Source organism: Eleutherodactylus coqui, chromosome 2, assembly GCF_035609145.1.
Source record: "Eleutherodactylus coqui strain aEleCoq1 chromosome 2, aEleCoq1.hap1, whole genome shotgun sequence".
In the NCBI taxonomy this organism is placed as follows: Eukaryota; Metazoa; Chordata; class Amphibia; order Anura; family Eleutherodactylidae; genus Eleutherodactylus; species Eleutherodactylus coqui.
In genome coordinates this window covers 292,576,643-292,594,316 of record NC_089838.1, presented here as the reverse complement: position 1 = coordinate 292,594,316, position 17,674 = coordinate 292,576,643, and the positions used below count along the sequence as shown (strand labels likewise).

General features: G+C 48.0%; 2 protein-coding genes across 4 annotated transcripts in view; one reads left to right on the top strand and one right to left on the bottom strand.

Moving 5' to 3' along the window:
• NXNL1 (nucleoredoxin like 1) overlaps positions 1-7,083 on the bottom strand; it is a 21,947-nt gene extending 14,864 nt beyond the window's left edge. The window contains exon 1 of one of the 2 annotated variants that reach the window (XM_066593230.1): positions 6,964-7,083. Coding sequence is in view for 1 of the 2 variants with exons in the window: in XM_066593229.1 (XP_066449326.1) it covers positions 6,752-6,803 (52 nt within the window). In the remaining variant the exon portion in view is untranslated. Of the gene's footprint in view, positions 1-6,751; positions 6,816-6,963 lie in introns of those variants that run through there. The other variant, XM_066593229.1, reaches the window with a different exon arrangement.
• The window catches only part of PGLS (6-phosphogluconolactonase), a 23,967-nt gene continuing 13,362 nt past the window's right edge, over positions 7,070-17,674 (top strand). The window contains exons 1-2 of one of the 2 annotated variants that reach the window (XM_066593232.1): positions 7,070-7,176; positions 16,316-16,577. In XM_066593232.1, the coding sequence (XP_066449329.1) occupies positions 16,323-16,577 (255 nt within the window). In that variant the 5' untranslated portion in view covers positions 7,070-7,176; positions 16,316-16,322. Of the gene's footprint in view, positions 7,271-16,315; positions 16,578-17,674 lie in introns of both variants that reach the window. The other variant, XM_066593231.1, reaches the window with a different exon arrangement.

Genomic DNA, 17,674 nt, shown 5'->3' with positions numbered 1-17,674 from the left:
ATAAAACATTCTTTGCAGGCAATGGGCTCACAATAAATTTATATTCTATGCATTGAAATCCCTCTTGTTTATGTTATTGGAAGTCTTATGGGCAGTCCTAATCAGGATTAACAGCCTTCCCCGTATGACTGTGCAAACAGAGATAACTGCCAATGACTGACTAAGACCACCCAATGGACTCCTAAGAATAGAAAGAAGTATTTCAATGAATATACGTTGTACCGTACTATTTCCCATAAACCCATCTATCAATCTGCTCAGGCGCTCCTTCTGTACACCATATTGCTCACAGATAGGACTGCATGTTCGATGTGACAGGTTGGATTTAATCTACCTCGTAAGATACAGGCAGCTATTTAAGAAATGCGCAATAAGTGGCCCTAGGATGAGGATAGGAGTAAGCCTACAATAAAGATGGCCACACACATGCATGGCCACCTCTACTCCTCATTTACTCCATGAGGATCCCTGAGATGACCAGTTGGTGCACCATTAGTACTTACCCTTCACAGACAAGCATGTATGTGACCAGATGGTTGGGGCAGTACAGAAAAGTATCTTGGGCATGTAACCCCCAGGCCACACGTTGTATACTCACAGTTTAAGGGGCCGAAAAGTGAAGTATTCTTCTCACTTTCAAGAATTGGAGGTAGTGTGGCAGGAAAAATGGGGGAAAAATGTTGGTGGGTTTAGAAAGGAGTGGGGAGCAACTGAGAATAAAACAGGCAGAGTAGGTAAAATGATGGTACTGTCTATTTACAAGTCAAAACAGCAAGACAACACCTGTCCAACCCTGTTTGTATGCAATATTCAGAATGTTGCAGCAATGTACTTTGGGGGATTGATGCAAGAAATATGATAGTTTTGTTTTGCAATGATGCCGTACTAATTGCATGTGGAACAGTGGTCACAGTCAGTGTTCTAGCTACATGGCACAGGACTCACTTGTGTTTGTGAAAAGGGGGCATATAAGTTGTGTAGTAGCCTCCAAGCATGGTTTTGGCTCATGTAGCCATGAAGATTGATCAGAGGATTGGCCTGGGGGTCAGCCACATCAGGTTTGTATGGCTGGTACTTTGATGGTGGACTTCCAAGCTGGGCAGAATTGCCTGCATTAAGAAGTTGGGATCCAGTGGGCCCTGGTTCCTGGAATGCAGTGCCACAGTGTAGCTGGGCTCCATTTATTGTCATACAACTCCACAAAGAAGAAATGAAATGCTGGTACTGCTAGAAGAGCTTAAATAACAACACCCAATTCCCATACTGCTGGGTGCATGGAGCACTTTTGGCAAACAGTGTAGATGAGTAACAAAGTAAAACAGATATCTGGCACATCCAAATAAAATTAAAGGTTCTCTGTAGAGATGAGCGAGCGTACTCGTTAAGGCAAATTACTCGAGCGAGTATTGGTATTTTCGAGTACGTGCCTGCTTGCCCGAAAAGATTTGGGGGCTGGCGGGGGTGAGCGGTGAGTTGCGGGAATGAGCAGGAGGGAGCGGGGGGAGAGAGAGATCTCCCCCTGCTCTCCCCCGCCGCCCCTGGAATCTTTTCGGGCTAGCAGGCATGTACTCGAAAATGGCAATACTCGCTCGAGTAATTTGCCTTAACGAGTACGCTCGCTCATCTCTAGTTCTCTGCACATCTACTTGGATGTGCCGAATATCTATTTTGCTTTGCTCACCTTTTTGTCATGTATCTAATTTTTGGCCAATAAAAAGGGGCACAAGACAAAAAATGTTTTTTTTATTTTATTTGGGTAGATGGATGTGAAGGTGTCTCAACGGTACAGCAGGTGCACTCTTTACAAATACCAAAGTCTCCTTGGTTCCAGTAATGAAAAGTCATATTTACCTATGACCTCTGTAACCAATTACTGGCTTCTGCATGTCAAAGCAGATAAATTACTAAAGGCCCATTTACACGGGCCGATGATAGCTCAAAGGACAGTTTGAGTGACAGCTTTGAGCGATCATTTTGCATAAACTTTTAAGTAGCTACTCAGCTACTTAAAAGCAATTAAGTGTGCAAATGAAGTGTTCAGTGAATGCAGTTAATAGCGTGAGGGCTATTATCTGTGCTCAGATCCTTTGTTCTCCATGGGAAAACAATGCTATCAGCACATCCCGTGGAGAACTGCTGATAAGAGTGAAGGACGATTTTTAGGTTAGACTAAAATTAACGATCAGCTAGCAGTGCACGAAAAGTGCACAATGGGAGCAAATTTACATGCAACGATTATCGCAAAAACGATCGCCCGTGTAAAAGGGCCTTTACCACTTAGCCCGCTCATCTGTCCAGGACCATTCTGCATACAGCTAACACCTGTATGAGGAGGCACTACGAAACTCCCACAGAGATTTTAATGTAATGGAGAGGACTATTTATAGTCTTTTCCTTATTAGTAAACAAGCTAATGAATTTACACAGAGAATGCAATGACTTACACAATATTGTAATTTCCCATAACATATGATTCACATCTGCAAGTTTTTAATTAGCATTATGGAGAAGAGGTTGGGAATAAACTACAAGTAGTTTATTAGAACTTTCAAAGATGTGACACCTGCATTTTCCAAAATAGCTTTGTAGACTGACGTCAATTTACATAAATATGTCAAAACATCACATATGGCTTTCTGGGCGTATTGCCATGTAAGGTTAGGTAATGAAATACATATTGTTAGTAGAAAACTCAAGAAATTTTGTTTATTAAAATTAATTGTTATTAGAGATGAGCGAGCGTACTCGGAGAAGCACTACTCGCTCGAGTAATTTGCTTTATCCGAGTATCGCTGTGCTCGTCCCTGAAGATTCGGGTGCCGCTGCGGCTGACAGGTGAGTCGCAGCGGGGAGCAGGGGAGAGAGGGAGAGAAAGATCTCCCCTCCGTTCCTCCCCGCTCTCCCCTGCAGCTCCCCGCTCCGTGCCGGCACCCGAATCTTCAGGGACGAGCACAGCGATACTCGGATAAAGCAAATTACTCGAGCGAGTAGTGCTTTTCCGAGTACGCTCGCTCATCTCTAATTGTTATGTATTCTAAGAAAAGGCCATTTCCAGTTTGTCAGTTTTATTTTTATTTATTATTGGGAGCTACACGAATTTCTGTTTTAATTAAAAACAAACCCCGTTAGTCTAACGAAAGTGTTCGATGTCTAAGAATTCCAGAAGTCGGAGCTTCTCAAGGTCATTCAAAATTTTATACTAGTAGTGTTAAAAAACAGTGTTATTTCAAGAATACAGTGTTTGATCTAAATGACACACAGTTACAGAATACAAGTATTGATATATATTTTTTCTAATTCTATGTCTAAAGACACATTATTTCAAGGAAAGACTAGAAGCAATGGGATGAAACTGAAAGAAAGGGGACACAGATTAGATATTAGAAAAAACGTTCTGATAGTGAGGGTGATCAATGAGTGGAACAGGTTACCACGGGAGGTGGTGAGTTCTCCTTCAATGGAAGTCTTCAAACAGAGGCTGGACAGACATCTGTCTGGGATGATTTAGTGAATCCTGCACTGAGCAGGGGGTTGGACCCGATGACCCTGGACGTCCCTTCCAACTCTACCATTCTAGGATTCAATATACAGTGATGTCAGAACACCGTTATCAGCTTTGGAGCGACTTTAATGAATAATAGGGCATTTCTTTTGTAGCAGTTCCTTTGTTGTGAAAAGAAGCAGCATCCACTTATAGAGATGAGCGAGCCTACTCGGCCACGCCCCTTTTTCGCCCGAGCGCCACGATTTTCGAGTACTTCCGAACTCGGATGAAAAGATTCGGGGGGCGCCGTGGGTGAGTGGGGGGGGGGGAGAGGGAGAGAGAGAGGGCTCCCCCCTGTTCCCCGCTGCTACCCCCCGCTCTGCCACGCCTCCCCCCCGTCCCCCGAATCTTTTCACCCGAGTACGGAAGTACTCAAAAATCGCGGCGCTCGATCGAGTAATTACTCGAAACGAGTATATTCGCTCATCTCTATCCTCGTATCATTAAAACTGCAACATTGCACAACTAATAAACCGATTGTGGTCGCGTTGAATTCCAGCAGGTTGTATTTTTGGCACTATTGTGTTGCAGTTTCATGACACTTATGAGTTGTGATTTAGAACTGTGATCTTAATATTATGTGGCCAAGGTTGTCATGTAGCTCTAGCCTTAAAGGGAGTCTGTCAGCTTGAATATGGTGTCCGGACTGTAGGCCTGATGTTATAGAGCAGCAGGAGCTGAGCAGATTGATATATAGTTTTATGGGGAAAGATTTATAAAACTTGTCTTTCATTCATTTATATATCTGCTTATTCTGAGCTGAATAGTCAAATAGGCGGTCCTATGAGTGATTGACATCTACCCCTGTATATACACAGATAGCTGTCATCCCCTCATCACTGAACACCCTGCTGCTGTCACAGTGTTCAGTGATGAGGGGACTCTCCGCGGGGATGAAGGAATCCTCTGCCACAGCTCTCACAGCAGTGGCAGGGAAACGCGATCTTCTCCCTATGTTTTCAATGCGTTCGGCACTGCTGCCACCGACCCCACTGACAACAAGGTGAAGCCCCTGGATGCTGTCACATCTGGGGGTTTCACATCCAAGGAATCCCTTGCTGCAGCTGTCACAGCCGCAACAGGGGATAGTGATCCTCTCCCATTGTTTTCAATGCCGCCCGCCCCATTGGAAACAATGAGCGATATCGCAAAAAGAATGGGCATGCTGCAATTTTTTTCTCACGCGGCATCGCTGGAGTGAAAACATCGCAAATGAAAGTGAAACCATTGAAATTCATTGGTTTCATAATCATGCGTTTTCACTCACTCTTGCATCGTACAAAAAATGCGCGATTTCCTCGCCAGTGGAAAGGGGCCCTAAATGTAAGACATTACATGTGATTGGCCAGTGCTGCTCATGTGATTGCTAATGCACCAGTAGTCTTTTAGGTACATAGAGACGTGGTGCGGCCAGCTTAGTCTGTCTGGAACCGGAGGGTTGCTTTAACACGCTTGCACCAGGATTCTGGTGTCAAAATGTTGCAATTTTGGCGCAAGTGCAAATATTGTCACTATTTGCAGGTTCACTACGGGCTCCCGACACTTTTTCAAATAGTGGGTGGGGCTTAGGATTAGGGGCCGTGAGGTACACAGCTCATCATAGTTATGCAGAAAATGGCATAAATTATAACCAAAACCTATACCAGCTCATAGCTGCTGTAGATCTTAGGCCGCCTGCAGTCGGGCGGAAATTCCGCAGCGGGATTTCACGTGGTATTTCCGCCCTTGGAAGCTGCCATAGGATTGCGTTAGCAAACGCAATCCTAGGCAGATGGCCGCGGTTTGTCCGCATGAAATCTCATGCGGCAAACAAACCGCGGCATACCCCGTTTCTCTGCGGGGCTCACAGAGCCCCGCACAGAAACTTCACTGCTCGGTCGCCGGCTCCGGTCTGCGCACGCGCCGGCTGCCCGGCAAGCCGGCACATCAGACAGCCGGGGCCGCGGGTGAGTACGTGCTGCTCTCTGCAGGTGCTCGAGTCGGGTCCTGCGGCGAGAATCCTCACAGCCGGATCTGACCCGCCCGTCTGCAGGCGGCCTTAGTCTGATGCATGAAGGTGCCGCCAGATACGACAAATGTATTACGAGGCTTGTTCGTCTTAAAGGGGTTGTCCCGCGCCGAAACGGGTTTTTTTTTTTTCAATAGCCCCCCCGTTCGGCGCGAGACAAACCCGATGCAGGGGTTAAACAAGAAAACCGCACAGTGCTTACCTGAATCCCCGCGCTCCGGTGACTTCTTACTTACCTGGTGAAGATGGCCGCCGGGATCTTCTCCCTCGGTGGACCGCAGGTCTTCTGTGCGGTCCATTGCCGATTCCAGCCTCCTGATTGGCTGGAATCGGCACGTGACGGGGCGGAGCTACAAGGAGCCGCTCTCCGGCACGAGCGGCCCCATTCAGAAGAGAAGAAGTCCGGACTGCGCAAGCGCGTCTAATCTGGCGATTAGACGCTGAAGATTAGACGGCACCATGGAGACGAGGACGCTAGCAACGGAACAGGTAAGTGAATAACTTCTTATAACTTCTGTATGGCTCATAATTAATGCACAATGTACATTACAAAGTGCATTAATATGGCCATACAGAAGTGTATAGACCCACTTGCTGCCGCGGGACAACCCCTTTAATACGTTCGTCACACTTATATCTGCACAAGCTGTCCTTATACTGACCGATGGAACACCACTATGTTCTCTGGCGTGGCTGCCGAAATAACTGTCCTTCATAGTTTACCTGTCCTCTAAATTGCCTGCATGTTGCTACATGAATATTATTTTACCACCACATTTTTAAAGGGCTATTCCAGAAACTTGGTAAAATTTTCTAACTTTCCCTAAAGTTTAGATTTATTTCCATTATTCCAGATGTCCATCATCAAACTGAACTTCAGTACCTTTTCTGCTGACCTGCGCCACCTCCGCTTTCCGGTCAGCTTCAGATTTCCAAATTTAATTAAAAATGGTCGTCAGGAAGTGCAAAATATACATCTCCCACAATGCCCCATTCCAGTTACTGATGACACTGTACAAACTGTGTCATTACAGAATCGGAAGGCGCAGCGCAAGCCTAACCAGTAAAACAGCGGAGCGTACAGGACGTAACAATTGGAGAACTAAGTTGGGGTGGGGGTCGGGGCACAGGTAAAGGAATAGTGGGGGCGGGGCACAGGTAAAGGAATATCTCATTATAACATTATATTACGTTATCACCTTGTGAAGCGTAAAACTTCCACCGTGACTCTTCAGAATACCCCTTTAACATTGTTACGGATTGGCTAATATCTTTCTGAAAGGCAGATATGAAGAAACTCTGCAATTACTATCATTCTCTGCAAAAAAAGGGAACTAAACTATGTGCACAGGAAAAAAAAATCTTGCAATACTTTTCCTTCCTGGCTTGACACAAAGGGTGGAACCATTACCTCATTTCTCCACAAGTTTATCTTGGCTTACAGGCCATTTATTAGCAATTTTATTGCATGACTAGCTTTTTCATGCCAGTACTTGCGAACCCTAACGTAAAAGAGCTTCCGCCCGTACCTGACGTCACTTCCTGTGGAGCCCGGCAACGCTGAAGCTGTCTACCTGCTGAGTGAACCTCTTCGCACACGTCCGCCCTTAGTGAAGCCTCGCAGGTAGGACTGGGTGACGTCACTTCCGCCCTCTCACCTGCCAGTTCCCTGCTCTGTTTTTCCTTCCTCCTGTCATTGTGCGGCTCAGTGTGCGCTGGTACAGTATCCATTCTTCTTCCTCGTCTTGCCTGTGTGCTGTGTGACCACGCTGCGACATAATGTGTGCCTGCCGGGCGTCAGTGCAGATGACAGTGTGTGGGTGTGGGTCATGCTGCTGTTGCTAGGCATTGTTCTAACCTGGGTTCTTCAGGTGGAAATGCAAGACCCTCATGCTGCAATCATCCACTGTGGAACTACAAATTGCAGCATGGCCTGCTGGGACTTGTAGTCCCACAGCAGCAGGGTGCAGCTATTGAGACCCATGTATTAGTGATGGGGGCTGTCATTGTTGGGGGGCTATAAGCTGCCATCATGGCAGGGGCCCCATTTAAAAAAAAAAGAAAAAAAATTTTTGCATTTTTACCTGTTGCACTTGATTGCTTTTTACGTTTTTTTTTTTTTGCATGCACTTTGCGCCTAGTTTACAATGTGGCGAGCGCCATTTATGCTAAACGGATGTAGCCGCTGCCAAATACAGTGCCGTTTGTGTGGGCTTCCCTCGCCGCTGTACTGATACGTGTGCCGCAGAGTTTACGGATGGTCGCCGCGTGGTTTATATCAGATGTTGTTTGAATAGTTAATTTTTTTTAATCAGTGTGTATCTGTGTTGTTTTTCTCTGTTGTCAGCCTGGGTCCGATCAAAGTTCGCAGACTGTTTACGCATCGTCGGCTCACCCATACGAGAAATCGTTCAGTATTCACATTCGCCGTAAAAGCGATGAGAACGACTAAACGAGCGCGGGTTAAGCGGAACGATTAGTGAACGAGCTGTCGATTCTGTCGTTTTACTGGAAAATAAAATGGCGCATTTATAATGGAATCCGTGGACGGAGAGAGCGGAGCCGGGTCTGGGCTCACGCCATCCTCTCTTTGGTTCAGTTTTCCACTTCCATCGTAGGCGTGTTTATGCGGGCGAGTGCGATATAGGTGTGAGAAAAATCGGAACGGCGTCGCTCTTGCTTTTCCTGAGATTTTCCGGCATTTGCGCTGAGGTTTTGCGTTAAACGTATCGCTGTACGGGTCGTGTTTTTTTTCACGCGCTTAAAAAAAATATATCATATGTAGTTAAAATAGAAAAACCCCACGTGGCTCACGGACTCTACAGCCCAATAGCGGAAAATCCCCCACTGGCATGAACGCTCCCGCTGACTGTAATGCGGTCCGGCGGGTTCCCGGCGCGCCCTCTGGCAGAATAGCGCTGCTTTGTACGGGTTTCTGTGTCTTACAGTTATTGATTCAAGGTTCGGTTCCTTCAGTGCCAGGAAGGGTTGGACGTATTTGGGCAATGACAAGACCGGGCAGGGATCTCTGCCTACACAAGCCTTGGGCAAACACAGTAGGTTGTGCTGGGATCTGTAGTTCTTCTGCAGCTGAGAGACAGTCTATACTTCACTCTCTGCCTCTCCAGCTGGGGGGGGGGGGACTATAACTCCCAGCATGCCCACATGGTTTCGGAGCTCTAACTTCCCCGCTGGCAGAGATGATTAGACATCTCGTTATACTGGCATTGTACAAACCTGTTGCGCTGCACGGGTCTGGGCATGCTGGGAGTTGTAGTTAGCCAGGAGCCGGAGGGGCACAGATTGGAGCTGTAGACTGTCATGTACTTAATACACTCCCTTATGATCTACGCCGGCACAGCTGCAACTCCTAGTATGCCCGGCCACAGGTTTGGCTGTCAGGGCATGCTGGAAGTTGGAGTTGTACAGCAGTTGGATGATCCCAGGTGTTTGGTTGTCAGGGCATGCTGGGAGTTGTAGTTGTGCAGAAGTTCGCTGATCCCAGGTTTGAGAGGTCAGGGCATGCTGGGAGTTGTAGTCTCACAACAGTTGGCTGATTTCTGATTTGATTGTCAAGGCATGCTGTGAGTTGTAGTTGTGCAGCACTTGTATGATCCCAGGTTTGGCTGTCAGGGCATGCTGAGAGTTGTAGTTGTGCAGAAGTTTGCTGATCCCAGGTTTGGCTGTCAGGGCATGCTGGGAGTTGTGCAGCAGTTGGGTGACCCCAGGTTTGGCTGTTACGCCCTAATATGGGTTGTTTCTCTGTGTTTTCAGCCAATGAGATCTAGCATAAACGTAAGGTGCGCTCTCGGACAGGTACAAGGCTTTCTTCCCACCAATGAGATGTCTGATCAGATATCGCTAGGATGGGGGGCGCCACATCTGCCCATACGTTTCCCCTGAGCTGATTGAGTCGGCCCCCTGGCGGTCAGCTGATCGCCGATCCCCACAGGGGACCGATATATAATAGACGCATTTCATCATCTTCTATTAATCTTCTCCGCTGCTTTTTCTGCTAGTTTCATCTCCTTGGTAAACACTTTGTTTTCCTCATTCCTTAAAAACATGTTGGCCCCCGGAGAGAGAATCCCACGGCCGCAGACTGGTGTGCGGCGGATACCTGCTTATTGTGTGCGGCGGAGATGTTAGATCTGCCACAGGAGTATTGCGGTTACCTAGGAACCTGCTTCCACCTCCGTAGCCTCTTCTAGTGACTACCCCACCTGAATCTACAATATACGGCGTACGCCCCGCTGCCGGTACACCGCTCCTGCGGTGGTTTGGCGGTCGGATCGTCTGTTGTACCAAGATTGATTTTTATCAGCTACCAACAGAATAATCTGATCGGAGGGGGTCTTGCCGCTTTCAAGAACGGGAATCTTATGTCCTTCTCTCCTCCTCACAGTGGAGCAGCGGTCACACTTATGCAGTACCGCTTCCAGCATCTTCTGTTAGACTGTCGGAGGTGGCTATTTCCATTACCCCCCCCATGAAATGAATGGAGCAGCGCCATACAAGTGTGACCGTCACTCCATTCATTCTCCACTTCGCTGCAGCCCACAGTGACCAGAAGAGCGGAACCTGGTAGTCCTGTTCTTGGTATCGCTAGGGGTCTCAGTGGTGAGACACCCCCCCCCCCCCCCCACACACACACCAATCAGACGTTTAGCACCTATTTATTGGATAGGTGCTAAAAGTTGATTCTGTTCCAACCGCTTAAAAATGGTTCACGTAGCAGATTTCCTGCATCAGCAAATCCATGCAAATGGTGCATTATTTGCCTTGTGTTTTGGTGTGAATTCGTAGCGGATTTCACCCCCTCATAGTTAAAGAGGGGTGAGCAGCGCCCCGCCGTGAGGATGGAAGAGGGGTGAGCGGCGCCCCGCCGTGAGGATGGAAGAGGGGTGAGCGGCGCCCCGCCGTGAGGATGGAAGAGGGGTGAGCGGCGCCCCGCCGTGAGGATGGAAGAGGGGTGAGCGGCGCCCCGCCGTGAGGATGGAAGAGGGGTGAGCGGCGCCCCGCCGTGAGGATGGAAGAGGGGTGAGCGGCGCCCCGCCGGGAGGTGGGAAGAGGGGTGAGCGGCGCCCCGCCGGGAGGTGGGAAGAGGGGTGAGCAGCGCCCCGCCGGGAGGTGGGAAGAGGGGTGAGCAGCGCCCCGCCGGGAGGTTGGAAGAGGGGTGAGCAGCGCCCCGCCGGGAGGTTGGAAGAGGGGTGAGCAGCGCCCCGCCGGGAGGTTGGAAGAGGGGTGAGCAGCGCCCCGCCGGGAGGATGGAAGAGGGGTGAGCAGCGCCCCGCCGTGAGGATGGCAGAGGGGCGAGCAGCGCCCCGCCGTGAGGATGGCAGAGGGGTGAGCAGTGCCCTGCTCTCCTCTTACAGTTTAGCGCAGCCCTGCCGCCGTGTATTGGGCCCCCATCCACTGCCTCTATCAGTCACTCTGTGCTAATGACATTAACAACGTTGAGCATCCAGTAAGGAAAAGGCGCAATGCCTGCGGAGTGTAAGGGGTCGGAATAGAGATAATGTAAACATGTCAGGCATGATGAAGGAAGGCCCGTAGACCGTGTGCCTTGCTGTCGCCAGTCGGAAGCAAGGCACATGCTAACGAGTAATTGGTTATTGCCGTGTTATTATGTACAGAGCCCTCCAATGGAGCGGAAGTATTATTCATTCCGTCGCTGTTCAGTAATAGCTATTTTTATTACAAAAACAAAATGTTGCATCCGCCTTCGTCTGTCACCGCCACAACACCTCACCGCCCACCTGCTACATGCGCTGCATAAATTAACACCACGCAGATATAAAATCCACATCCCAGGTCAAGTTACACTGCAGGCTTTATTCGCAGAAACGCCGCGCTCGAGCGCTAGTCTGCCAGCCACATTGAAATCAATGGAGACGCCGTACTGTGTTTAGCGTGGCATTAGAAATGCAGCGCTAAGCACGGTAAAAAGCGGGCTGTGTGATGGCGGCCTTAGGGTGTAACGGCGTGTTCACAGGGCGTAAGTCACCACTGAATTTTCTGCCGCTAAAAACAATGGCAAAATTTGCGTCTCTTCGCTGTCGATCCGCACACAGATTTTTAGCCCTGACAGAGGGCAAAATCCGCATGCAGAATTTTGTTGCTTTTCTGCTCATTTCCACATCAAAAAGTGACGTGTCTGTTCTTGACACGGAAATTGTTGGAATATCTATGATAGAAACAGCAGGTGGCGCTATTCTAGCATTAGTCCTGGAATATCTGAGGATAGAAACAGCAGGTGGTGCTATTCTAACATTAGTCCTAGAAAATCTGGGGATAGAAACAGCAGGTGGCGCTATTCTAGCATTAGCCCTGGAAAATCTGGTGATAGAAACAGCAGGTGGCGCTATTCTAGCATTAGTCCTGGAAAATCTGGTGATAGAAACAGCAGGTGGCGCTATTCTAGCATTAGTCCTGGAGTATCACATACAGCAGGTGGCTCTATTCTAGCATTAGTCCTGAAATATCTGGGGTTAGAAACAGCAGATGCCGCTATTCTAGCATTAATCCTGGAATAGCTGGCGATAGAAACAGCAGGTGGCGCTATTCTAGCATTGTTCCTGAAATATCTGGGGATAGAAACAGCAGGTGGCGCTATTCTAGCATTAGTCCTGGAATATCTGGGGACAGAAACAGCAGGTGGCGCTACTCTAGCATTAGTCCTGGAATATCTGGGGATAGAAACAGCAGGTGGCGCTACTCTAGCATTAGTCCTGGAATATCTGGGGTTAGAAACAGCAGGTGGTGCTATTCTAGCATTAGTCCTGGAATATCTGGGGACAGAAACAGCAGGTGGCGCTATTCTAGCATTAGTCCTGGAATATCTGGGGACAGAAACAGCAGGTGGCGCTACTCTAGCATTAGTCCTGGAATATCTGGGGATAGAAACAGCAGGTGGCGCTATTCTAGCATTAGTCCTGGAATATCTGGGGTTAGAAACAGCAGGTGGTGCTATTCTAGCATTAGTCCTGGAATATCTGGGGACAGAAACAGCAGGTGGCGCTATTCTAGCATTAGTCCTGGAATATCTGGGGACAGAAACAGCAGGTGGCGCTATTCTAGCATTAGTCCTGGAATATCTGGGGATAGAAACAGCAGGTGGCGCTATTCTAGCATTAGTCCTGGAATATCTGGGGATAGAAACAGCAGGTGGCGCTATTCTAGCTTTAGTCCTGGAATATCTGTGTGGATGAGGTTTTTGACGAATCTCATTCACATGGCTGGCTAATTCTGGGATTGGTGACCGCAGGTTTATTTGCCGCAGCGAAATTCTGCGGGAAATCCACTCTGTGTGAACCCAGCCTAAATGCAAAAAATGTTTATAAAGATGGATTTAAAGGGAACCTGTCATGTCTCCACTGCTAATAAACGAAGTTATTAGCTGGGTCATGTATGTTTATACTCGCCGCTTCTGCGCGGCCTAAAATTCTGAATCTCTTGGGAGTCCCGTGTGCGTGTTCTCTTGCACAGTTCCTCACACAGTCCCTGGTCACCTCCACTAACGGCCCCACAATGTTGTTTATAGTCCTGTAGGGATGTGACTGCTTCCCTTTAAGTAGAAACACTATCAACCATAATTATCATGAGACATCCCCTTTAAGGCTGAGCTCAAATGGGAATAACGTCCCTGTTACCCCTAGCAACCAATCGGGCGTCCGCGTTGTTTTACTAGCCTTTGCTGGAGAGATGATCGGCGACGTCTGATTGGTTGGTTTTCCTCTTATACATACGGCCGGGCGTATTAACATCCAGTATGGAAAGTATTACAGATTTATCCCCTCGCCCGCGCTGGACGGAAACATTCCTCCTTAGATTCCTCGCCACCACAGGGCCAGCTGCGACGTCCGCCATGAGAACGGGGGAGGGGGGTGTAATTGGAAGCATACTGTGAATCTTTTACCAATTTATAACTAATATTCCGCAGGCTACTTTTTGTTTCGGCACTCAATTCATTTCACAAACTCTACTTGCTGTCAGTGAAAACATGTCGTGCTCTCAGAGCGGAGGGTTTGTTACAGTGCATCAGTCTAGGCAATCCCTTAGAATATCCTGATGTACGGTATATACTAGAGTCGGCCACTGGAAAATAGGCCGTTACCGCACTCTAATGAGAGAAATCTGTGTTGCCCCTAGCAACCAATCACAGCGCAGCTTTCATTTTACCTCAGCAGTATGAGAGATGAAAGCTGCGCTGTGATTGGTTGCAACAAGGACAGGATTGTTTTGATAACAAACCGGACCACATCCTGCCGAGGTCAGCTTCACACGGGCGTAAGCTCAATTGCGCGAGTCTCAGCGCTGCGTTTTTGTGTACGGAGATCTACGTTTTTTTTTTCCCCAGCGGATGTACGCAATGTTCTGCGCATCCCCCATTGACTTCTATGGGGACTTTTGGAGCGCAAATACGCAGCAAGACAGAAAACGTTCTATTTTCTTTTGCGACTGAATTGCACAAGCAAAATACGGAAATGTGAATGATTGCAATGGGTTCTATTCTCTGCATGTTGCGTGCGCAAATTTTGCACGTACAAATACGCCACATGTAAAGCCGGCCTATGGGTCCGTTTACGCAAAATGATGTATTATTTGAATGAGCGATGTCAGCGTTTCGTTTTTCAGCCTGCTACATCGTTGGCTTGTTTGTACGAGAAATCGTTCAGGCGTTCACATTCGCCGTATGACTGACTGAGAACGACTGAACGATCGATATTCAAACCGAACGAGACGGCGATGATTTGTATGCCTGCAGAAAATAAGCAAAAAGCGAAGAATCTAACCTTCGCCGTTCGCTCATCGGCTGCGTTTACACTGAACGATTATTGTTCATTTTCGCTCTTTTGCTGATAGTCGTTCCGTGTAAAAGGGCCGTAAAAATGTGTTTAGATCAGCTTTATTTTATTAAAACTGGGCAAACCCTTTAAATTGTGGGTGTTTTTTTTTTTCAGTTTCAAACATTTCATTAATAGCTGGGAAAAAAATGCACAAAAAATTTTGTGAAAAAGTCTGAAAAAAAAAGCACAAAACAAAAACTATATTAGCCACAGCATGTGCTCAGCTAGAGGGGCGGCCATGTTTTGCGCTGACTGCCTGTACAGCGGTATACGTCGCAGCCTGCTGTGGGGAACACGTTTCGCTATATACCTCCGATGGCCGGGATAACGAGCTGTGAACATCTGTAAGTCTTCCAGCTCGTGGAGACTTCCGGACAATCCTGCTGAGACACATCTGCATCCAATCTTGTGTCTATAGTAATAACCGTGAGCTGGAGGAGGAAGGGGTTAAATCTGTAAATACCCAATGCTCAGTGATGTAAATGTACCGCTATGTATATTCCGCAGTCAGTAATAACCCCACAGTAGTCCTGGGACGGCCATGGTAGGACATCCGTGCCTGCTCAGAGTTTTCTTTAGGATTTAGAAGTCTGCGCAGATTAGGAACGCCTGTGTGCGCCGCGTGGAAAGGAGTTTGGCGCCATTGTCATGTACTGGATAAACATCACCCAGGGGTGCATTCATCTGTTACTAATACTGTGTACTTAGAGCTCCCAAAGTAGCTTAGGAAGGGAGTGTCTGCTTTGAGCACCCTGGCAATAAGCACATGACAGAATGTTGCACTGCTGAGGTGCTGTAATCTCTGGTGGGGCTCAGGAGCAGGTGTTGTATTTCCCTACAGTGCCTCCGCAGTGGAGATGAGGTATTACACAGTTTTGAATTGAAATCATCTCTGTGTAATGCATGGGCTCGTGGGAACTCCAAAGTGAAAGACAATGGGGGTCTTGAACAAGAAGCCTCAGCTATCGACCCCTTCACGATATCTGCCAGACAATAACCAAATCGCAGGATGTCATACTGCTATGGTTCATAGCAATCCGCTGTAATCTGCAGTGAGGCCCAGGAACATGTATTCAATTTTCCAATAGTGCCCCTGCAGGAAAAATTAGGTATTACATAGTTTTGAATTTAAGTCAATAGTCTCTCTGCGTAATACATGGGCTTGTGGGTTCTCCAAAGTGAGAGACACTCTTTTTCTCAACTCCAGCTTATAAATGAGGGTCTTTAAACAGGGAGCCGCAGATATCGGCACCATTCTGCCATACATGTATGGGTACCCAGACAATCACCAAGTCACAGGATATCGCACTGCTGTGGTTCATAGCAGTCAGCTGTAATTTGTGGTGGAGCACAAGGGCATGTATTCAATTTTCCAGCACTGCCCCCGCAGGACAAATGGGGTATTACACAGTTCTGAATTGAATTCAGTGTGCTATCTGTGTAATGCATGAACATGTGGGGTCCTCCAAAGTGAGAGACACTCTTTGTCTTCACTCTGGCTTATAGACGAGGGTCTTTAACAGGAAGTCCCAGCTATTAACCCCTTTGCGACATATGCCATACATATACAGCAGATGTGCGCCGGTTTTGTATGGGACAGACTGAGCCCGCTCCATATGTGACTGGTGCTCGGTATAAGTTACTGTAACGCCATTCCCAGCCAGTTAACCATTTAGATGCCACTGTTAGCATTTATATGGCTTGACAAAGGGAAGGGCCTCCCTCTGTCCCCAATCATCCCCTCCTTGATGAAATCACTTGTAGTCCAAGGTGTTAAACAGATCCTACAGCCCAGATTCCACAGCGGATTCCCAGTGTGTGATATTAAAGGATGTAGCTGAGGAATGTGTAATGCTGCTCTGTGACTTCTGTGCTTTTACTGGTATGTGACCTGTTTGTGGTGTTTCCCTCCAGATCTGTGATGTCCTCCAATTGTCAGATCCGTGTGTTCCCCTCGGCAGCAGAGCTTGCCCTCTCTCTGTCGCAGCTCCTGGTTAATGAGTCCAAAGGAGTAGATAACTTCAGGATCGGCCTGTCTGGGGGCAGCCTGGTGCAGCTTCTGAGCCGTGAATTGCCGAAGACTGCCGGTCTCAATACAGAGGGATGGAAAGTGGTGATGTGTGACGAGAGGCTGGTCCCGTTCTCTGATCCCGAGAGCACATATGGCGAGTACCAGGTATGTTGGGGCTTTGGCTTGGTCACCTAAGAAAAGTACAATTCATGAGCACCCTCGGTATAAGGCTGACTATACACGTAACCTTACACTACTAATACGTATTAACCTACAGTAAGCTCGTCAAAACGGGCATTTCTGGGCTCAGCCAAATGGGTATGCGTAGGCATCTCTGCCACACTTTGGGGTTAAGCAATAGTTTTCCTGAGAGAGCAGTTACATATGTACACTTGTACACTGTCCTACCAAAAGTAATTGGTCACCTCAGCAAGAATCAAAACTAGTCTTTATTTTTATATGTTAAAGGGGTTGTCCCGCGGCAGCAAGTGGGTCTATACACTTCTGTATGGCCATAATAATGCACTTTGTAATGTACATCGTGCATTAATTATGAGCCATACAGAAGTTATCAGAAGTTTTATACTTACCTGCTCCGTTGCTGGCGTCCTCGTCTCCATGGTGCCGACTAATTTTCGGCCTCCGATGGCCAAATTAGCCGCGCTTGCGCAGTCCGGGTCTTCTCCTGTCTTCAATGGGGCCGCTCGTGCAGAATGCCGGCTCCGTGTAGCTCCGCCCCGTCACGTGCCGATTCCAGCCAATCAGGAGGCTGGAATCGGCAATGGACCGCACAGAAGAGCTGCGGTCCACGGAGGAAGCAGACCCTGGCGGCCATCTTCAGCAGGTGAGTATGAAGACGCCGGACCGCCGGGATTCAGGTAAGCGCTGTGCGGTTTGTTTTTTTAACCCCTGCATCGGGGTTGTCTCGCGCCGAACGGGGGGGGGGGTTAAAAAAAAAAAAAAAACCCCGTTTCGGCGCGGGACAACCCCTTTAATAGCTAGTTCGGCCCTAATGACCTTGGATTCTCTCTGTGACATACTTGCCACTAATGTGTGATATGCTTCAGCTGGTATTTCCCTCCATTCATCCTGCAAACATCTAGCGAGTTCTGTCAAAGCAGATTCATCGCCCTGTCTACAGTGGTGCAAGCATCAGCATTGTCATTGGACAGTTAAGGAATGAAAGAATGTTTTATTGAGTGAAGAATCGCGCTACTCCATCTACAAATCAGATGGATGTACCTGGATGTGGAGGATCCCGG